Source organism: Mustelus asterias, chromosome 15 (genome assembly GCF_964213995.1).
Source record: "Mustelus asterias chromosome 15, sMusAst1.hap1.1, whole genome shotgun sequence".
Classification (NCBI taxonomy): domain Eukaryota; kingdom Metazoa; phylum Chordata; class Chondrichthyes; order Carcharhiniformes; family Triakidae; genus Mustelus; species Mustelus asterias.
Window position 1 is genome coordinate 33,694,782 of NC_135815.1, and position 23,507 is coordinate 33,718,288.

The 23,507-nt window shown below is 43.1% G+C and overlaps 1 protein-coding gene across 1 annotated transcript in view; it reads left to right on the top strand.

The window, feature by feature from the left end:
* LOC144504451 (synaptotagmin-14-like) overlaps positions 1-23,507 on the top strand; it is a 184,793-nt gene that overhangs the window by 89,507 nt on the left and 71,779 nt on the right. Inside the window, exon 5 of the mRNA XM_078229730.1 lies at positions 20,264-20,541. Within this exon, the coding sequence (XP_078085856.1) occupies positions 20,264-20,541 (278 nt within the window). The remainder of the gene's footprint in view (positions 1-20,263; positions 20,542-23,507) is intronic.

Genomic DNA, 23,507 nt, shown 5'->3' on the forward strand with positions numbered 1-23,507 from the left:
CAATTTTTTTGTGGCGACCCAAGGTCCTGTTTTGGTACGCACCTTTGTGAGACCTTTTGGTGTAACTTTTTAACAAGGGGCCTCCAAGCTGTACATAGCTTAAGGCCTCACCAAGTCTAAATCCGGCACTGTTGATGGTACACACTGCTGCCACTGTTTATTGGTGATGGAGGGACTTAATGTTTGTGCAAGGCATGACAGTCAAGCAGGTTGCTTTGTCGTGGATGGTGTCAAACTTTGTGATTGTTGTTGGAGCTGCACTCATCCAGGCAACTGGAGAGTATTCTATCACACTCCTGCCTTGTCCGCAGTTCACCACCACCTTCTCAAGGGCAATTAGGGATAGGCAATGAATTCTGGTCTAGTTAGTTTACATATCCTGTAAATGAATTTTTAAAAACCTGCTGTAGACTTGGTCCAGTTGTGTTGATTCCGGAAACGGATAGGAAGTAACCACAGAGGTGGGTAGGTCCTAGATGGCATGGTTAGAATGCCAGCCATTGTAAAAACTGTTAGGCCCTCTAGCCCTCACTTTCAACCCCTCAGCCCCCCATACCTCCATGACCCCATGCCACCTCTATGCCCACTCAATGTGAACCATGAACCATATAATAACAATGACAAGTCTTGAATTGCTAAGGAAAAAACACTAATCAGAAATCAGCTTTGAAGAGAAAACACTGTTCTTGCAACCCAATAAAAATATCAATCAGATAGAACCATTCATAGTAAGCTTTCCCTCATGTCACACCTTTAAATGTTATCCAAATAGACATTGACAAAACAGAATAAAGAAAGAATAATTTATCATACTCTCATAAAAATGTCAATCAATTAAAACATACACTCCACTTTCATCTGTTAAACAGTACCCTTGCTGAGCTAATCCATTTGTGAGTCTTGAAGCTCAGTCACACATTCACAATGAGGCCATTTAGGAACTGTATCAACAGAGACAGATGACCTCTGTTTCTCCAAATGGGCATGGGGGGTGGGGGGGTGGGGGGGCCGGGGGGGGGGGGGGGGGGGGGGGAGGCATGGAAGGGTTATGGAGGCATGGGGGCATGGGTTTAAACCCATTTGAACATTATGTTCAAAAGGTTTCAGAATCCAGACTAGGGTTCACAACTGTTCTGAGAAGCTGTAAACCATTAGTGATCCATAAACTTACCTGACTCCATGGAAATTGTGGAGGATTATACCCACAATGGAGCTGGCTAGATGGGGAGTATAGGATGCAGGTTTGCACACATGGCCAGAAAATGGGGGCAAGACCTCTGTGTCAAGCCCACCATTTTTTTCTTCAGCCTGTCTCCATTCTGCCATAGATGGAGAGACAAAAATCCAGGCCCAGATGCAAATGGTATGCACCTAGTTATTCTTAAGAAATCTACGGATGAGATAGCAGAGGCACTACTATATTCAGAAGTTGTGTTGGAGAGAAGGTAGTACCAGAGGACTGACAAGAGCTAATTTTGTTCCTATATACAAAAGGGAACGAGACCAGTCACCTTAACATTGGGAATAGGAAGGATGTTGAAATCTATGGCAAAGAACTGAAGGAAAAGCATCCAGAGACAGAAAAATAATTTTAAAAAGCTTGGAGTTTGAAAGACTATGGGGGGGTAATCTTACTGATCGATTGGTGTGACGAGCCAGTAAGATTGCGAGAGAGGCAGACAAACGGGTTTGTGCCTGGTTTGTCACCTCTTGTGATCATACTGGCCCTGGATTGCGCAAGGCTGATTTTAATATTTAAATCTATTTTTAAATATTCATCGTGAGCCCGGTACGGAATCAGTGGAGGTCCACTGGTGAGGATCACGTGTGGTTCCTACCAATAGGGACCTATCGTGATGGCCCTGCCAGTGGGGTCAGAGGCCATTGAGGTAGGACCGGAGACCCCTGGTGCTTGAGGGCAGGGGGGCAATGTCTCTTGTTCAATGCCAGCCTAGCACTGCCAGTGTGGGACCCTGGCACTGCTAGCCTGGCACTGCCCATCGAGCACTCTGGCATGGCCCACTGGGCTGGGCCTAAGGGGAGGGTGTGGGGCCATGATGGAGAGGCCGGGGGTGGGGTCAATCAGTCGGGTGTGAGGGGTTTGGGGGTGATTGGCCAGGAGTGGGGGGGGGGGGGGGAATGATCATCCGGGGCGGTTATCCACGGGGGTGGGGGGACTGACAGATCTTTCTGTTCTGATGCACAGAACACTGAGAAATCTGTACATGTGCAATAACATCCTCTAGCTGTGAGCAATCACTTTCCAGTGAGAATCGACTCCATTCACTCCCCTCACTGATGTGAATCACACTTTGTCTTTTTTTGCACTAAATGGCATAAGAACGTCTGAAAGCTCACTGAAAAAATGGGTGCGATTCTCTCGCATTTTCATATTCGTTTGGCACTTAAAATGTTTTTGGTATGCTCACCCCCGATGTTATGCTTAACTAATCTGATAGAATTATTTGAAGAGATAACGGAAGGAGCAGACAAGGGTAATATAATAGATGCCATACACTTTTAGAAGGCTTTCATAAGGTTACATGGAGTCATGGAAAGATTATAGAGGGCACAAGGGGCATGGAGGTAGCATAATGGACATGGAAGCCATGGGAGTCATGTAAGGGAGGAGAACAGAACAAAACTTGGGAACTATAGACCATGCAGCTATATATCACACATATGAATGAAGTTGGAAACTATACAAAAAGAAAGCTTGTAACAAAAGTTCGGGCTTGTGGAGTTCGGGGAAAAAGTCTGAGTGGAAAGCAATTAAAATTTTATGGATAAAGGATAATTATACAGATGAGATGTGTTCCATGAGGATCAGTGCAGTTATCTATAAATTACATTAGTGATTTAAACTTAGGAACAAATAATTATCAGTTTTTGTAGATGAAATCAAACTGGGGTTCTAGCTAACACTGAGGAAGAACTGAACATAATACAAGCAGTCATTAGAAAACTTGCAGAGTAGGCTGTTAAGCAGCAAATGAAATTTAACATAGATAAATGTGAGGCGATGGACTTTGGTTCAAAAAAATAGATACCACAACATTAGATAATGAAGGCATAGAAAAGCAAAGGGATCTAGGGATTGAAGTGAACAAATCATTAAAAGTAGCAAATTAGGTCACAAAAGCAATTAAAATTAGTTCTAGAGGTATAGAATTCAAAAGTAGTAAATTTATGTTAATCTTGATTGGGACCCTGATCAAGCTGCTCTTAGTACTGTGCACAGTTCTGGTCTCCGTACTATAAAAAGGTAATAAAGACACTGCAAAAGTTGCAATGAAATATCAATAAGAATGGTGCCAGAACTGAGAGATTGCAGCTATCGGAAAATATTGAACACGTTGGGACTATTTCTTTAGAAACAGATGTAGAGGAGACCTGATAGAGATAAATAAGACTGAGTGGGTTGGATAGGGTAAATGTGGAGAGAACATTTTCATTTGTCTGAAACTGAAACTAGGATCCATTAATTAATACAAGATAATTGCACATAAAACTGATAGGAAACTGAGGGGAAATTTCTTTACTCAGAGATTGGTTAGCATGTGGAACTCATGACTGTAGGAAGTGATTGTGGAAGTCACTTCAATTCTTTCAAAACAAAATGAGATAAGTACATGAGAATAAAGGGAATAATGAGATGTACTGAAAGACTGAGCTGAGGATATGGAATAGGTGGAGACTTGTGTGGAGTGTAAACACCAGCACAGACTAGTTGGGCCAAATGGTAATTTTCTGTAAATATGTAGAGTTTGCAACCCCACTTTCTGTCCAGGTTTCTATATTGTATATTCTATGTAATTAATAATGTTTGTCTTCACCTATGCATTTGGTGCTATCCTTAGTGTTTTGTACCTGCTGCTTGGTGGCCTCCTCACTTCATCTAAAGCTCTCCAAAGTGTTTTCGATATGTAGGTAATTGGCCATATTCCACAAAGAACTCCTTATTAGAAAGGGACAATTGGTTCTATGTTGCTTGAGGGGCGCCATTTTGCAAATGTGGTGCAAGGCAAGGAGGCAGTTGGTATATGGATTGAACCCACACAGCTGGCAGAAGTCTGCTTCACACACCAGCCAGCTAAGCTAACCAACCCCACCCAATGAGGAATATGATAAAATGTGTAAGATTTTGTTGCTATTGACCATCGACACACTGTTCTGAGAATTTATAATTTCCATTCAGAAATAGTTTGCTCATCTTGAAATAGACTCTCACATTTTTGTAATTCATGCAGAAAATATCATGGTTATATATATCAACAGATCTCTTTGCAATCGTATCAGTCACATTAACTGACTTTCTTATATTCTTCTTTAACCTGGAAATTGGACAAACCAATAGTACAGCAATATGGTTGACTCTCAACTGCCGTCGGGCAACCAGGGATGGGCAATAAATGCTGGCCAGCCAGTGACGCCCATGTCCCATGAATGAATAAAAAATCTCCCTATAACTTCAACATAATCCCGATCTTATTCGAGGAGAACGTAGGATCAACAAGCTAGCATGTTTTCCCTTACATGGGCATTGCCTCAAGTTATTGATGAAAAGTGAAACACATGTGGCTGGTAGACTGAAATATAGAATGATGTCAGGTTTTAAAATTGTGAATACACCAGTGTGAAGCAAACTTAATTTTTCACTGCTTTATGAAGCATTGCTTTGGAGAGTTTTCTTTCAAGGAAGGACTAAAACAAATTTCGCATGGGACATATAAACAGCCTTTTCTACAATAAATTCTTGGTCGTTATAAATCTGCATACAGCTGACTGCTTCATAATAGTCTCTAAGAGCGAAACAACAAATATTTCATAGTAAGGACTCTGTTATAAACAGGATGCTTTATCTGTTTTTTCTCTAGGTTTTGAGACCATAAATAATTCATGTCATATCAAAGGTTGTTATATATCAAAGTGTCTTGCAGTCAGGGATTGTTATATCTGACACGCAAGTTTATAGTCTGTATATCCACACAGTGGTTATAAATAGTCAGTCTATTCAAACCTGAATGAATGCTTTGGGACTATATGGGGGAGGGGAGAAACTCAACATTTTTTATTTAGTTGAATATTGAACTTCCCCCTTCCAATTTTCCTTCTGGAGTCAATGGCTGCCAACATTTAGATGTGTAGGGCACCCCCTAAATAGGACTTAAGATCCCTTGCATATTCAAATCAGGGTCATAATGATGGTTGTAAGAATCTGACTGGAAATTTTCTGCAAATATATAGAGCTTGCAACCCCAGGTCTTCAGCAACTTAACCTACGATCCTTAAAAGAACCGTTGCAGGTTGCTCAGAAAATGACCTGAAAACTTCTTGCATGTTACATTTCTGTGGAGCAAGGAGTAGGGATCTTCCTCCTAGCTTCACAAAAATATGATAGGTCTGCTGCTAGCTTGTTTTGCCTCGCTCTCTAAGTGGGCCAACTCAGTGTTTTTCTGTGTTCAGAGTCCAGATGTTATTCTTGTCCATTTTCCCAAAGTAAGCTGCTTGAGATTTTATATTGTAAAAACAATTTCTTTTTATTTATGGCTACTATAGACATATTAAGACCTCTGCATGAGGTTGGAACTTCTTCCGTCAGATCTCTGTTACTCAGTCACATGATGTTACATCATCATTGCATCAGCACCATGTGCTTCTGATGTTAACCCTTTGCTCTGCATCTTCTCTCCAAGTCTTTATCCTAATTATACACATCCTCCTACATCTCCCCAGAAAATCTCAGACTTCACAGGGTTAGTCTCTGAGATGCTTTGATCAATCTCCCTGAACTTGTCCTGTTCTCTTTCTGAGGTGAGGTTGAGGATATTCTGCACCCTCCCTTTCAGTGCCCTTTTCCTAGGTAGCTATAGTCTTGTTTCTTCTTTACTATCTCTGTAGGATCCGAATAGTAAGCCCAAGTTTCTATTGGCTTTTTTTCCCCGAGGATTTAAAGTGCTGCTCGTGATTCCTTGGTCCGTCTCAATACTGCGTGATCTCGGTTGTGGAGCTCTTTCAATTATTATACCTTCTTTCTGTTAGTCTTGTACCATCCTCTCCCTGGCTTTCAGCACTGATAAGTTTCATGCTCTGTGCCTGAAGTAAAGGTTAGGTACCTATTTGTTTTTCTATTCTTCTTCATGTTGTTCTACCCTCATGGCCATTTTGAGGTAATGTTAGGTTTTAGTTTCTGTTACAGAACTGGAGGTTGTGACCTCAGTCTTCTCCTCATCAACAACTCTGGTAGTAATGGAGAGGTTTCACAACTCAGGAAAGCTAAATTAAACTTTCATTTTTCTTCAAGTGTTTGACGGTTTGTAAACCTCTCTCAGCTTCTCCATTAGCCTGAGGATATCGAGGTGAGCTGGCTGCATAAGTGAATCCGTAATTTCATACTCATCTCATAATTTTGGAGCAATTCATTAACAAATTGAAGACATTTGTCTGACACCACAATGTCTTAAATTCATAAATTCCCTTCAGTGATTGAATGACTTTATCTACTGTGATGGTGTGCAATTTGTTCACTTCAATCCGCCTTGGTGTAGTAATCAATGACAATAAGGAATATCTTGCCTTCAAAATCAAATAAACCAATTTCCAGGCGTTCCCATGGCTTGGATGGGAGAGTTGAAGGTGACAGTTGTTGTTTTTGCTCTTGGTTGTCCACTGCACAGGTAAGACAATTTGAAATCATTTTTTTTCTATAGAATGAGTAAATACCTAGCCACCAGACTGATTGCTGGGCTGTCGCTTGACATTTTGCTATCCCTAAGTGACCTTAGTGAAGTCTTGAAAAATATCAAGCCCAAGTTCTCAGAATGACTTCTGACATTAAAAACTATGAGATTTACGGGAACTACGAAACTACAAAAGGTCATGAATGAAGCCCAGTCCATCACGCAAACCAGCCTCCCATCCATTGACTCTGTCTGTACTTCCCGCTGCCTCGGCAAAGCAGACAGCAGATGCAGCAGGTAATTAAGAAGGCAAATGGAATATTGTCCTTCATTGCTAGAGAGATGGAGTTTTAAAACAGGGAGGTTACGTTGCAGTTGTGTGAGGTGGTGGTGAGGCCACTCCTGGAGTACTGTGTACAGTTTTGGTCTCCTTACTTGAGAAAGGATATACTGGTACTGGAGGGAGTGCAGAAGAGATTTACTAGGTTGATTCCAGAGTTGGTTGACATAGAGAGACTGAGACTATACTCATTGGAATTTAGAAGAATGAGGGGGGAATCTTATAGAAACATATAAAATTATGAAGGGAATAGATAAGATAGAAGCAGGGAGGTTGTTTCCACTGGCAGAAGAAACTGGAATTAGGGGCATAGCCCCAAAATAAGGGGGAGCAGATTTAGGGCTGATTTGAGGAGGAACTTCTTCACCCAAAGGGTTGTGAATCTGTGGAATTCCCTGCCCAGTGAAGCAGTTGAGGCTACCTCATTGAATGTTTTTAAGGCAAAGATAGATTTTTGAACAGTAAAAGAATTAAGATTATGGTGAGCGGGCAGGTTAAGTGGAGCCGAGTCCACAAAAAGATCAGCCATGATCTTATTGAATGGCCGGGCAGGCTCGAGGGGCCAGATGGCCTACTCCTGCTCCTAGTTCTTATGTTCATACGTTACGTGCTCAGAAAGGCTCAGTGGGGGAGCAGGGTACCTTTGCCAAAGAAAGGACTTCCACTCTCTAAGCATCTTGACCACACGAGTCAAGACAATGCAACTTTGTGCTGGGTATCCAGGAAGCTGCCATGATGCCTACATTCTGCATCATTCAGATGTCAAGGCTGGCTATTCAGTGCTCAAGCACACTTGGATGGCAGGGTGCTGAGGGACAAGGGCTAACCGCTGAAAAGGTAGCTTATAACACTGTTGAAATACCCAAGGACTGCAAGAGGAGAGCTAGGGAAACACCCACCTAATTGATTGGTGCCGATGATGCACCCCGTAACCCTTCATTCAAGCCCTGGCCTCTGAAATAAACTTTTCAGTCTTTATATTTATGACACATGTCTGCCAGGCCTCTTCCCTATCAATTGCATGAAACGCACTAAGGCCATTGCATATTATCTAACATTTTAATATTGAGGGCAAAGATAAAGATGCATCATTACACATGCACCAAGCAGAAATTAATCACCTGTGAGAACCCTTATGTGATCATTGTGACTTACATTTTAGCTTGTGAGTGCTACATCTTGATGCTTCTCCCCTCTCTGGCAGCTAGATTGAACAGTAAGAAGTCTCACAACACCAGGTTAAAGTCCAACCGGTTTATTTGGTAGCAAATACCATAAGCTTTCGGAGCGCTGCCCCTTCGTCAGATGGAGTGGATACCTGTTCTCCAACAGTGCACAGACACAGAAATCAAGTTACAGAATACTAATTAGAATGCAAATCTCTACAGTCAGCCAGGTCTTAAAGGTACAGACAATGTGGGTGGAGGGAGCATTCAACACAGGTTAAAGAGATGTGTATTGTCTCCAGACAGAACAGCTAGTGAGATTCTGCAAGATCAGGGGGAAAGCTGTGGGGGTTACTGATAATGTGACATAAATCCAACATCCCGGTTTAGGCCGTCCTCATGTGTGCGGAACTTGGCTATCAGTTTCTGCTCAGCGACTCTGCGCTGTCGTGTGTCGTGAAGGCCGCCTTGGAGAACGCTTACCTGAAGATCCAAGCTAGATTGAAGGCAGACTGCTGACTCTGATGCCCCATCGGCCTATATGATCTTAGTGTCTGTCTTCTGGTTGCCCGGCCCTGTCTGGGTGGGAGAGTCAAGCGCCATGTCTGGAAACTCCTCAGACTTTGCATCTCTTCAGATGTGATCGTCACTGGCAGAGAGGCTGCTGCCATCATCAAGAGCATCCTGAGAGGAGCTCCCAGGTGCACGCTGCACATCTTCCACCAGCATGAGGTTGGTTTGAACCTTCCTGCTCACTATAGGTAGACGGGCAGCTAGCAGAGACACAAGGTACTTTATCAAATGCAACCCTAGAAACCCTTGATTGAGTTCCCAATCTCTCCAAGAGAGTCACCACTCTCTCTTTGGAGGAAGCTGTGTGCTCTGAACTCTGGGCCAAGGCAGTGCTCACACTCCACATGAAACCCTCCAACAGTGAGACCATGGCACATAGACCCTCAGGGATCTCTGCCAGATCTTCACACACGTCAAGCTGGGCATCCAGTAATTGCCACCTGGTGGATGACTCGATGCTCATCATCTGTCTCAAGCTCAGCATCGTCTTGGACCCCAGCAATCCTCTGATTGCCAGTGCCTTAGGGGCTTTCTGCCTCGCCAGCTCCTCAGGCGAATGTGACATGCCTTCACTCTGTGCACTAACATCTGCTCCAATACGTGTATGCCCACTGACATGCCTATATGTGAGATGGTGCCGAGTGAGGATATGACATGGATGAATGTGACAGCTGATCATCCTCAGGCAAGATCCTCAGGGTCCTTTGGGAGTTGTGATGATGTTCCATTTGAAAGAGGAAGACAAAATGTCAGTATCAAACAGCATTACAAAGTTAGATTGCATGCAGTCTGGTTGCTTCTCATCTGACTGAGCAACGAGAATAAATGGATTTCAAATATCTTACAACTACTTCTTTACATCTTATACCCTCAACCAATCTCTTTCCTGTTCATTAGACTCTTACCCTCATCTGAGACCCCTGCCTCTCTGCGACCAATGGATCTGGCTCCACGTTCATAAGCCATCTCCAGTGCTTTCTCCTCTGCCTGACTTAAGAGAAGATGGTTTGGGACTTCAATATCTATCCTCTTCACTCCTTGAATTTTTTCTTGCACTAGATCCAGATCCTACGTATGACATCATGCCAGCTGACCAGACAGGCCACCTCCATCCAGGTCTTCTTTATTATAATGTGGCCTCCTTTTACCATCTCACAGCAGCAAGATATTGCATTGGGCACTGACTACCTCCAGCAAAACCCTTAGGCACTCACTGGAAAAAACAGGGGCAGACTAGTTCTGGGCATTTCCATCCCCCCTGGCATGGGCGCCAAGTGCAGATGACGTACTACAGACAGTGACAGCACCATAACTGAAGTGATGAGTCAAGCAATTCGACTTTCAAAGCAGTTCACTGAGGCTCCTGAACACCAACTTCAAGCCTTTAGGAAGCTCCATCCTTATTGGTCCCGGTGTTGGCCCTCTTGTGGCCTCTGCCAGCAGGGCTGAGCCTGTCTCAGTGAGCATTTAAGACTGGCTGGCAGTTAACTGAGCAGTAGTGTGAAATTGATGTCAGGAGCTGATCGTGGGTGGGAGTGGATTTCACATCCGCTTCTGGTTCCAATGAAAGTATGCACTCCAACCAGCTAAACATTCATCTTATTGTTCTCTGGAAAATATCACAAGCGGACACAATTCTGAATGGTGATTTATTAAAGCAATTATGACCAAATGGTGTTACAAAGGTGGTCAGCAAACTGGATTCTTGTCCAGAGGCAACTATCAAAATCTGCTCTTTGCTTCCAATTTGGTGAATAGTGTATTTTCTTGGCTAGTTTCTCTCATCTGCTGAGGCCATCGGCTGGATCTCACGTTCCACTAATTTGTTTAGCTGAGTTAAATCCATGCGTTTTCTAATTGAGCCATTTGGCTTTGGGACCATGACCATTACTGAAACCATTTTGTTGGTATGGTTACTGGTGAGATAACTCCTGGCTGTAGCAAGTTCTCAATTTCACACTTGATTTTATCCAAGAGTGGGTGAGGGACTTTCCTTGTGTGAAAAGGCAAATTGGTTTAGCATCAGCTCTTAGGGTAATATGGTACTCAGTCTTCAGTATTCCCAAGCCCATAAATAATCTTGGAAAATCATTCCTGAATGTATTGCTCTAATGCTCATCAGCAATCTCACCAACATTGTAGATTAGCTTCAATTTTCAGCATGCTCTAACTTCATTGCAGTGTTAATGAAAGCCTTACTTGTGACTAATAAATAAATAAACCTCCTGCTTAATAAAGAAGATTCTTGATTCTTTGTGACAAACAAACGTTCAATAATTTATCTTTGTATTTCGATTTTGCCCTGAGTTGGCCTATGTCTTTCAGTGTAGTTCCACCTGGACACTGTAAATTGATAGGTGAAGGCTGTAGTGTAATGTACTTAAGTCATTTTACTTTGTCAAATAGGTGAAATAATATCTGGGGGGTGTACAATCACTTCAACTTTAATACTCCAGTATTTGTTTTACTTTGCTTCCTCTCGGAAAGTTATTTCCTTTTTCTGTGGTTTCTCCACTTCTTGTATGTGTTTAGGCATTAATATTTTTTCCTTTTTGCAGGCTATATCTACATTTTAGATCAGCAGCCAATTTTAAAATGTCTTATTTTTCAAAGTCATGGCACTCTGTTCCCATCCAGGACATTCTTTCTGCGAGACCAGGTTTTTCCTGCCACACCAAGAGCATTTCTCCCATTTTTGTAGGCTTTGTTGTACTTTCCTCCTTCTGGCCTCTTCTGAAAAGTAATTTCCATGGGACCTCACCGTTCCTGCAAACAAATAAACTGTGAGCTTTCAGAGCTCAGTTTGCCTCACAATTCATACTGCCTTGATTAGCGTTGAATGTTTTTCCATTTGCAAGAGATCTGATAGCACTTTGTCTAAGACCCCAACTATTAGATGATCACAATTTAATTCTTCCTTTAATCTTCCATAGTTGTCATTTTCTGTCAGCCTATATAGATCATTAATGAACAAATCCATGCCCTCGTCTGGTCTTTGCTTTTGCTTTGTTAAATGTTGCCCTTTCTATAGTTAAATTTCTGCCAACTCTGAAAAATGAATCAAATGCTTATAGAACTTCTTTGCCAGAAATTAAAGTCTCCTCAACTCCCTGCCTCTTATTACCTCAATGGCAATAGCTCCAAATGCATAGAGCAATGTACTGATCTGATTCTTTTATTTGTTTTTGTGCAAACCAGAAGCGCTTCTACATCTAGAAAACCACTTTCTCCAGTTGTCCGGGTGTTGAGCCTGTTGCAAATCTTCAGCGCCCTGGAATGGTTCTTGGAGTGATAGTGTGGATTCCATGCTTGTATCAAGCCCTGAAATAGTTGCTGTTTCATTGGTTACACGTGTTGGTTCTATTCTGTGCTCACTGCTGTCCGGACTCTTGAGTTTGTGTCTCAGTTTGTATCTGCTGCACCCACAATGCTCCAACTTCTTGATGAGTTTTTAAATCTGTTCCTTTCATCTTGTTTTAAGGATCTCTTGACTTGCCAGGTCAGTAGCTGCTTCTTGGAGTCTCCTTCTGTGTCTTTTAACCACTATCTGCTATCAGCATGTTTCGTTGTGTGTTCAGAGTCCAGATAGGGTTCTTTGCTGCTTGTCTATTCTCTCAAAGAAAGTTGCTTGAGACTATGGTTTGTCAAAACCACTTCCCTTTATTTACAGCTGCTATATACATGTTAAGACCTCTGCTCTAGGTTGGAACTTCTTCCTCCAGACCTCTGATACTCAATCATGTGATGTTACATCATCATTACACCAGCTTTACACTACCCGAGGCATTGAAGCTGGTAGAAATTGGAAGGAATCCATCGGGTGATTTGCATCAATGCCAGATAATGATTGGGCTGCAAATGCTTCACTGACATTCTGCCTTTTTCATTAAAAACAGCCTGATATTTTGGCCCATCGGCCTACAGTAGCTGAAAGGTTTTTTTTTATTGTATGTGAGAGGTGGTTAACATTTCCAAGCTGCTTTTTATTGCACATTCCTGGTCATTCCAAGGACATTCAGTCAACTGCATGTTATGGGATTGGCATCACCTATTTTCCTTAAAGAAGCGAGAGAACTGTTTGGATTTCTATTGCACGCCAACATCATTTTAATTGTTGCTTTTCTGGTATTAGCTAACAAATGACCACATTTATTGAATTTAATTTCACAACTCGATATAGTGAGGATTTAAGCTAACGATTGCTGTTTTGTTGGTTCAATGCCATAGCCAGAAAACAGGTAGGCATCTACATTGCTATGCATTTGTGTTCTTCAATCTAGATGAATACATTTTGGATGACATTAAAGGGGTATTATTTGAGGCTGCACCAGTGATGTGGAGCTTTGCAGGCAGGTGTTGGGAAATCAGGTCCTTAACTATATCAATGCAATTCATAGTGCCTGATTTTCAGGCTTCTATTTTCGAGGCAAAATGGAGTCTTGCTGCTCATTAATAACAAATAATTCTGCAAATATGATGCTTTTGAAAATTAGTGACTGTCAGTGGAGCAGGAACTTGCTACACTGGGAGCTCCAACATCCACAAACTTACTGCTGGACACAGGAGTGGGATTCCTGCAGCAGCAACACTGCTGTAAAATTGTTGGGAGGCAAGCAATGTCCTAGGAACATACAAACATGTGCAAACATACGAATTAGGAGCAGGAGTAGGCCAATCAGCCTCTCGAGCCTCCTCCAGCACTAGTAAGATCATAGCTGATCTGATTGTGGCCTCAGCTCCACATTCCCACCAACATCTGGTAACCTTTGACTCCCTTGTTAGTCAATGATCTATCTACCTCCACACACGCAACCCTATCTGTCGCCACACACATAACTCTAACACTTGGTAACCAGATACTGCTCTCTGCTAAATCCAGTGTGCGTTCTAGCAGACAACCATATGGAATTGCTATCTGTTTTTGCCAGCTTCCTGCCAGGAGGTAAAATAAGAAACTGTTAAGGACATAATTGATTTTTCTATTGAAAAGTAAATAATAGACTGTTTATATTTTGGAACATTAACCAAAACTATGATATGTGTAAACAGTAATAGGTTATTTTGAAATGATTCTATATTTTTCTATCTTTCTATTAGATATACAGACAGCTTCTCTATTTTATAAAAGAACTGTTGATATAAACTTTGCCCAAATAGAGCTTGTGCAATTTCTCCTCTAGCTTTTCTTCAAATAATTTTGAAAACCAACCAAGTAAATATTGTTGGGAGCTGAAGACAGACATTACATCAATAGAGATGGCTTAATGCCATTCGGAAATTCTGCATACTGCACATGGTTAGACAGCAATATCTGTCTTTAGTTAACAGGGTCACAGCTCTGGGCAGAAATATCAAGTTCAACAACAGGCTGACTTCAAATGGAAAGTTTAGTGAAAGCTTTAAAAATACAAAGGTCATTTCAGTGCATCAATTTAATCACGTTGTCGTGAAATATTTGAATTTTTGATTACTGTTTAAGCCAAAAATTTCAATGGCCGGAATTTTCCTACAGCAGATTGGGGGCTGGGGGGTGGGGTATTTTTGGTGGGAGGTCTAAAAATCGATTCCATGCCAACGAGAAATAACAGCAGCATCTTCCGAAACTGCCCGCCATGGTTTCCTGCTGGAGGCTGGTGTGAAACTGATTTGCATCCCTACCAGAATCATCCCCCATGCCCAATTCTCTGTAATGCCAGCAGAAATACACCCTGGTCAGAATACATCTGAACCAATGTGGTGTGCGAAAGTTGGGCTTACCTCAAGGGCCTTGCAGCTTGTGGCACATTTGATGAGAAGAAGATGGAGGCCTCTATCAACCAGACCCTGGCACAACCCATGCATCGCACAGTGGTTGGAGCCTTTGTGGCTGCTCTGTGAAGGAGCCTTTGGAAGGTGGGAATTCTCCATGTTGCAACTTTGCTTGGACCTTCTCCCAGAGCTTTTCCTATGGCTTCAGACCTCCTCCCAGGGACTTTGCCATGGGTGTTCAGATCCTCAAGTTGAAGGATGAGAAGCAGCTGGATGAGTGAGTGGCAAATAAGTGGTAAAGGAGGGTTTGTGGGCTGTAGTCAAGGAAAGCTAGGGGGACTGCATATGTAGTGGGGGTGTGGGGGCCAGCATAGGGGTGGGGGAGTTCAGGAACAGGGTTTCGCAGGGGTGTAGCAATTTGGTAAAGGGAACAGAGGGGGAGATTGGGAAAGGGCCATGTTAGTAGCTGGGCGAGGAGCTGAATGACCAGGTGTGTGAAGGAGAGTCGGGTTGGGGGGGTGGATCTCCAGGTGAATGTGCTCACAGGGAGCGTTCGGTGAAATCAGTTGTTGACGCCCAAGAAGCAAACTCAGGGTTAGTGTGATAGGATAGTATGGTTAAGATTACAGAGAGCAAGGGGAGTAGTAGGGTGGGAGAGTTAGGGTCAACAGTGTTGGGTGAAGGGTTGGCCACAATTGGTGGAGATGCAGAGGTAGCCATGGACTCGGCAGTGGGGTGATGGGAGGGAGGTGTTGGTGGTGCAGGTCAGTGTGCATAGAGGTTGGATTTTTGGGTAGGAAAGCAACAAACACATCTACCTGGACATTCTCTAAAGAAAAGATTGGAAAGTTATATTGGGTGTTCAGAGGTGATGTCGGAAGGTCGATGGTGAATGGAGTAAGGGTTTGGGTGACTGGGATGAGGAAATGGTGGGAGAGTGCAGAAAGTACATTACAACAACCATGCTGGTCAATTCAAAACTGAGCAGAGCCTTGTGTTGGATGGGCACAGGTGCTGCATAGGAGTTGGATCAGTGTGTGGGCGGAAATGCAGGCCGTCTAGCTGGAAAGGAACCTCAGCAGGTAGTATTGACTATGCTAGGGACCATAGAGTTCATAGAATCTTACAGAAAGAACCCTTCACCCATCATATCTGCACTGGCCATCAAGCACCTTTCTATTCTAATCCCATTTTGCAGCGCTTGGTCTGTAGCCTTGTATGCTATGGTGTTTCAAGTGCTCATCTAAATGCTTCTTAAATGTTGTGAGGGTTCTAGCCTCTACCACATTTTCAGGAAGTGAGTTCCAGATTCCTACCACCATCTGGTGGAATGTCTTTCTCGAAACTCCATGCCCTCAGTTAATTGACCACTCTGCTAAAGGGAAAATTTTCTTCTCATCTATCCTCATAACTTTATACACCTCGATCAGCTCCCCCCCTCAGCCTTTTCAGCTCTAAGGAAAAGAACCCCAGCCTAACCAGCCTCTTTTCATATCTGAAAAGTTCCAGTGCAGGCAACATCCTGGTGAATCTCCTCTGTACCCTTTCTATTGTATATGAATTTGATGGATGAAAGCTCTACATGCATAGGAGGGGTCCTTGCATACTTGCATGTGGCTCTGAAAGGCCTTCACACCTACCCTTCTTCTTGAAGAATCACTTAAGGTTGGCTGCGTGCAAGAGAAGTGCTGGGGCACAGGAGGGGTCGGTGGCTAGTGGATCAATGTATTTATGAAGCACACATTATGCAGTGAAAGTGATGTTAACAGAGGTTAGAGTTGTGATAGTATTTGTTCACCCATGCAAACTGTTGTGTTTAAAGTTTCTTATATCGCCAAGCACTTCTTTTAGGTGTACCCTTAAAAATCCCAGCAGGGGTGGAAGCAGTCTGCTGACTGGTTTGCTCTGTTACCTTTGATGACTTTGCCAGTCATCCTCTGGGGAGGCAAAGTCCGGAAGGCCCCGGCTTCCTGTGGCTATCCCCTGGGCCAGCTGCTCTCTCTGCGGTGATAGAGGATGAAATTGATGGAGTCACAAGCAAATGGGATTCGAACAGCGTGGGGGACCTCTGAGGTGCCTGAGTGCATGACCCAGGGAGTGTCCAATGGATGTTCTTCTTCCTTTGGGGTGCCCGAAGGCTCCAGCCTGACTGCTTGAGGGGAAGGGGCACCTAGAGAGTGGTCGAGGCGCCCCATCCCTCTATAGCAATGCCACTACAAGAACTGACCTGTGGCTACTGTGATGGAATGCATGCATCTCTGGCAGAGACTGAGCATTCTTGTGGGCTAGGTTCTCCATGGTCATCCATCACCCTCCCCATGGTGACCTCAGTACACGCACATGTGGGCAGCACTTCATTAGACAATAGGCAGCGGACGGACTTCTCTGGCTCGTGTGCCACTCTGTTGAGGGCTTCAGCCTGATGTTGCTCAGCCTCTTGTTGACTCTCCAACATAAGTTGGAAGGCCGATTCCAGAGGCTTATTATTTGACTTGGACCTCACAGATGCCTCTTCTCCAGCAGCCTTCTGAGTGCTGGGGAACTCAGCTGAATCTGCCCCCTCCAGCTGCGGGCACATGTCTTTGCGGTGACCACTAGATTGTGAGACCTTCCTAATCCACCAGTGATACCCACTGAGGTGTGTGTACCTGGGCTGGTGGAGGTTGCAGTTGTCTGCTTTGATGCCTATATAGGTGTGCTTCTCTCCTATCTGCTGACAGCTCTCTGGGCTGGGCCTGGTGCTCCTGCCTCTGTTGCAAAGAAAACAGTGCCAGCCTATCCATTTTTTTTCTCAGCTGAAGTTTTCCAGACCTCTTATATCGCTGTACCCTTTCTAGTGCAATCATATCCTTCCTTTAATATACTGGATTAACAATCTCTGGCAACACTATCATTATTATTTATGAGAAAAGCAAAAAAAAAAATTATTTTTTTCTTTCACAGCATTTAGTGAAATGTTGTAAAGTGCTAGTGCAGTTACTCACTGTAATAATTTTGAATTTCATCGTTACTCTGCTTGTTTCATGTTTCCACTGCTGCGTGACTATGACTAAACTGAGTTTACTTATTTAATTGGTAAAAATGTGAAGCAGAAAATTTAAAATATTATTTACAGCAAAGAAAACATTTGCAATCAGCAATAAGGAACATTAAGGCATGGGCAAACCTGTGTCTTCCAATTTTCTTTGTCTTTTTCTGCTTCTTAAGAGTCTCGTTTCAGAGCACCATTAACACAGGTAGTGTTCCAACACCTAGCCCACTGGCCATTCTTCATCTGTAATCCAACATGTTGAGTTACTATCACAAGGGCTTTTGGTAAATTTCCGTACAAGGCTAGTCATTAAAATCATAGATGCAGGGATTCAGGGCAAATCCTTGAAATGCATGAAAAACTGTCTGCAGGGAAGGAAATTATTACTTGTTATGGCTTATGTCAGTGGATGGAGAAATGCTAACTGAGGTGCCTTGGAGCTCGACATTGTGGACTGCTGCTGTTTCTAATTTACATGAATGATATGGATTCCACTACACAATGCAAAGTGGCGAAGTTTGCAGGTGAAACTAAACTAAGAAGTCAGTGGAATTGGAGGTAGCAGCACGGATATTATGGAGTGAGTTGGACAAACAATCATGCATTTCCAGCCAGGATCATTGAATATGTCAGGGGTTCACGATGAAGATGTTACCACATCTTCTGGCAAAGTAATTGGTAATATGGTAAAAGCTTTACCTGGTAAATCACGCATCATTGTTGATATATGAAACAATGGCCAGACATTGGGGGGAATTTTGTGCCTGCATTCGCCGTGAGCGCAAGTGGCGATGGTGCAAAATCCCACGAGAGCTGGAAAACGAGAATCTCCCCAGCGAGTTCTCACTTTCAGATTTCCCCTGCCAGTGAGGTAACGAGGTTCTCACCCAGGAAGGTCGGGAACCTCATTTCAATATCTGTAAATATAGGCCAGAATTCTCCAGCCATTCATGGCGGTTGGATTCTCTGGTGCCACCTGCAGCACAACCCCTGCCGCCGGTTTCCAGGCGGTGTGGAGTGGCTTCACTGGGAATTCCCATTGACAGCGGGAAGTTGGGGAAGTTTCAGTTGGGGAAGTCCAAGGGGGAGGTTCCCCATGTGGTGGGTGATGTCCCTGAAGGGAGGGGTCCACTGGGGATAGGGAGTGTTTATGTGCGGCGGTGGGGAAAGGGGGGTTCTCCATCTCTGTGGAGGGATCTTTTCCTTATTTTCAATCTTTAAGATCCTGGGCGGGATTTTCTGACGGCACTCACCCCAAAACAGGAAAATTTTGCCCAAGGTCAACGGACCTTTGCATGGGTCCGCTCTAATCCCTGTGGTGGGTGGGACAGGAAAATCCCCCCCACCCATATCTGGAGAGCTGACGTTGCCGGGTCTGTTAGGCCCTGCCCCGCCAACATGATGGTGTGAGATATGCCTCCAACATTTCTATTTGAAAAATATGGAGAGAAAATATTGTGCGCAGCTTGCACACCAGCTTTCTCGCCTGGTCCAGCACTTTTTTAAAAAAGGAAAATTTCGCTCATAACTAAATTAGATTAGAAATTAGATTAGAATACAAAAATGAGTAACGAGACTAAATGCTCTGAAAAGTTTAGAAAATATAATCATAATTTTAACATAGATGAATAGTTGGGATTAGGGGTGGGTGAGGATTAAAAATTATGAGCACCATCGTCTTCCAAGTTTACTGGGGATGGAATAAAGGACAGGCAGCCAACCAATTTCCAGGAGTGGGTCTTGCATTTTAAATCTGTCAATGGAGCTGACAGCCTCAGATTTATCCTGCCGTGCAGGTTTAACAGGCCTCCGGAAATTTTGCAGCTGAAATGAGGAGAGGACAGCCTCAGGGAGAAGGTGAGTGCCTTCATAATACTGCATGTGAGCCAGGAGGAATGGAGTGCACTCCCCCGGCCGTCCAGGATCCTGCCTATCAGACACCCCACCCATACAAAGGCCTTCAGAGTCAGGGATTGGATATTGGAATACCCCATCCCCTTTGTGGTTGTGAATTGGATCGTGCTCCAATTGCTTTTCCTAGGGGCGGCATCGTGGCACAGTGGTTAGCACTGCTGCGTCACAGCGCCAGGGACCCGGATTCATTTCCGGCCTTGGGTGACTCCCTGTGTGGAGTTTTCACATTCTCCCCGTGTCTTTGTGGGTTTCCTCCGGTTTCCTCCCACAGTCCAAAGCTGTGCAGGTTAGGTGGATTAGCCATGCAAAAATTTCCCCTTGCTGTCCCAAGATGTGTAGGTTAAGGGGATTACCGAGATAAATACATAGAGTTACGGGGTTAGGGCCGGATGATATGTTCTGTTGGAGAGTTGGTGTAGACTCGATGGGCCGAATTGCCTCTTTCTGCACTGTAGAGATGCTAAGATTCTATATGCTTTCCATCTGTCTCAAAGTCAAGTACACTTACTACCAGACAGGAAACCTGTCAGGATCAATAGATCCACACTTTAGCGTTAAACTCCACAGAAACTCTATCTCCATAGAGATCTGAATGTCTGACTTTCCTAAACCAAAATTCTACCTCCAACTCTCTCCCACCTTCTACATATCTTGACTCTGTTAATATCCACATTAATGTTTCTGTAAAATAAAACGTGTGTTAATTAATCATTTGGTTAGTTACACATCATTCTGTCAGCATTTAAAAAAAAATATACAGTGTGTAAAAGTATTATGTTATTATTAATTTATAATGTTATGTTCTAACTAGAACACTGTATTCAGAGGATGAGGAGGACACCCCCACTTGATGAACTTCAACCTCCCCCTTATCAGGATGATAATGGATCACCACATCTCTCCTACACACCATCAGAACTGGATGACAAGTGTGAACTGTCTCATTCAAGTGCAGATTGCAACAGTCCACGTTGTTCATACAGTAAGTGCCCTAGCGAGGGAAGTGTAGGCCATGAGACAGAAAGCTATCATCACAAAGGATACGAGGAAGATGTTCCCAGCGACAGCACTGCCATCCTGAGTCCAGAGGTAATAGAAATGGAGGTCTCCTCCTGGTTTATTGGGTTATGTTTCACTTCAAATATCCATCATAACTATGGGAATTGTAATGATTTGGAAACAAATTAAAATACCTAATTTTACTGTTTTCTGTACAAAATCACACTTCCTTGAGTTAAGTAGATTTTTTTACTTTTGTACTGGTCTGTTGTCTATTTGTTTAAATACTTCATCTCGTCGTGTATTTTCAGTTATTAAAAAGATAGACCCTCGCCTAGCAACCAAATTGAATTCTTTTCTCCCTGATTTAAACATTTAAGTAAAGGTCCAGTAGAAATGTTTTAAAATTACCTTTCGATTAAATAGTGATTGGATGGAAATATTCTCAAAACTGCTACTGCTCTGACACCATCACTTCACCATAATTGCAGTTTTGTGCTGCACTTTCAGTAAATTTACAGTGGTGGGGTAGGAGCATCCCCGAGGAGATTCTTAACCAATATTTTCTATGATTGGTTCGTCGGTAAGAAGGAGCATAAGATTATGATTAGTACTAAAAACACTGAAGAAGAATTTAAAAGAATTGTTTTCCTGTGAGAATCTATTAAAATATAGAGTGCATTCCTGCAAGTGGCTATTGAAGCTAATTTGGTAACCCCATTTAAAAGAATTACATAAAGGAGTAGGGAAAGAATTGCACTGCTCGTTATCTACAGGAACATTGTCAATGCATTAAAAAAGAATATGTTTTTAGTGTCACCATATGTAGAAATCAAAACTATTCTTGATCCTTGGAGAAGAAAAATATATTTAAAATATGGGCCATAGAGGGTAGTAAGATTGGGTTAGTTGGCTCTGATTTAAAACTAGTGCCAATCATAGGCCTGATGGGCCAAATGGCTTTCATCTGTGCAGATGTCAGTGATACTAAACTAGTGTTGATAGCCATAAGTATGACTACTGCCACACTACTTTAGCCACATACACTAGTAGCAATTGCCTTACAATGTGGGTAAGGGTAATTGTATATTTATTACTAACCACTTCGTGAAAGTGATGAATTTATCAGATACACCAGATTTTAGTGCAAATCCTACATTTTTTTCCATTAGTTGCCATCAGGACTTTAACTACACTGTGCAAGTCAATATTCTCAGCAATAATCATAGAATCATACAGTGCAAAAGAGGCCCTTCGGACCATCAAGTCCACATTGCCATTTTGGAAACATCTGAACTCCCACCTAATCCCATCTGCCAGCACTTGGCCCATAGCACTGAATGTTATGATCTGCCAAGTGCAAATCCAGATATCTTTTAAAGGATATGAGGCAACCCGCCTCTACCACCCTCCCAGGCAACGCATTCCAGACCGTCATCACCCTCTGGATAAAAAACGTTTTTCCTCACATTCTTCCCCTAATCCTTCTGCCCCTCACCTTGAACCTATGTCCCCTTGTGACTCACCCTTCAGCTAAGGGGAACAGTTGCTCCTTATCCACTCTGCCCGTGTCTCTCATAATCATGTAAACCTCGATCATGCCCCCCCTCAGTCTTCTCTGCTCTAACGAAAACAACCCAAGCCTACGCAACCTATCTTCATAACTTAAATGTTCCATTGCAGACAGCATTCTGGTGAATTCTCTCTGCACTCCCTCCAGTGCAATCACATCCTTCTGATAATGTGGTGACCCAAACTGCACACAATACTCTAACTGTGGCCTCACCAAATTTCTATACGACTCCAACATGACTTCCCTGCTTTTGTAATCTGTGCCTCGATTGATAAAGGCAAGTGTCCCATATGTCTTTTTCACCACCTTACTAACATGCGCTTCTGCTTTCAGAGATCTGTGGACAAAACACGCCAAGATCCCTTTGTTCCACAGAACTTCCTAGTGTCCTACCATTCATTGAGTACTTCCTTGTCAAATTACTCTTTCCAAAGTGTATCACCTCACACTTTTCAGGGTTAAATTCCATCTGCCACTTATCTGCCCATTTGACCATTCCGTGTATACCTTCTTGTAACCCAAGACACACCGCCTCACTGTTAACCACCCGTCCAATCTTTGTGTCATCCGCAAACTTATTAATCATACCTACCACATAGTCATCAATGTCATTTATATAAATGATGAATAATAAGGGGCCCATCACAGATCCTTGTGGTACACCACTGGACACTGGCTTTCAGTCACTAAAGCAGCCTTCTGTCATCACCTTCTGTCTCCTACAACTGAGCCCATTTTGAATCCACTTTATCAAATTACCCTGCATCCCATGTGAATTTACCATCTGTACAAGTCTCCCATGTGGGACCTTGTCAAAGGCTTTGCTGAAATCCATATAAATTATATCAACTGCACTACCCTCATCTGCACACCTGGTCACCTCCTTAAAAAATTAAATCAAATTTGTTAGGCATGACTGCTCTCTGACGAAGCCTTGTTGACTATCCCTGATCAAGCTTTGCCTCTCCAAGTGGAGATAGATGCTCTCCTTCAGAAGTTTCTCTAATAGTTTCCCTACCACTGACGTGAGACTCACTGGTCTGTAGTTCCCTGGTTTATCTCTACAACCCTTCTTAAATAGCAGAACTACATTAGCTGTTCTCCAGTCGTCTGGCACCTTCCCTGTGGCCAAACAGGAATTGAAAATTTGTATCAGAGCCCCTGCAATCTCCTCCCTTGCCTCCTACAGCAGCTTAGGGCACAATTCACCTTTTACAGATGCTTCATTGAAAGCATTCTTTCTGGTTGTATCACAAATGGTATGGCTCCTGCTCTGCCCAAGACCGGAGGAACTTGGTCCCAAATGGCCCCTACTCTTTCCCTGGTTATTTTAAAGTTAAAGTTTATTTATTAGTCACAAGTAGGCTTACATTAACACTGCAATGAAGTTACTGTGAAAATCCCCTGGTCACTACACTCCGGCGCCTGTTCAGGTACACTGAGGGACAATTTAGCATGGCCGATCCACCTAACGTGCACATCT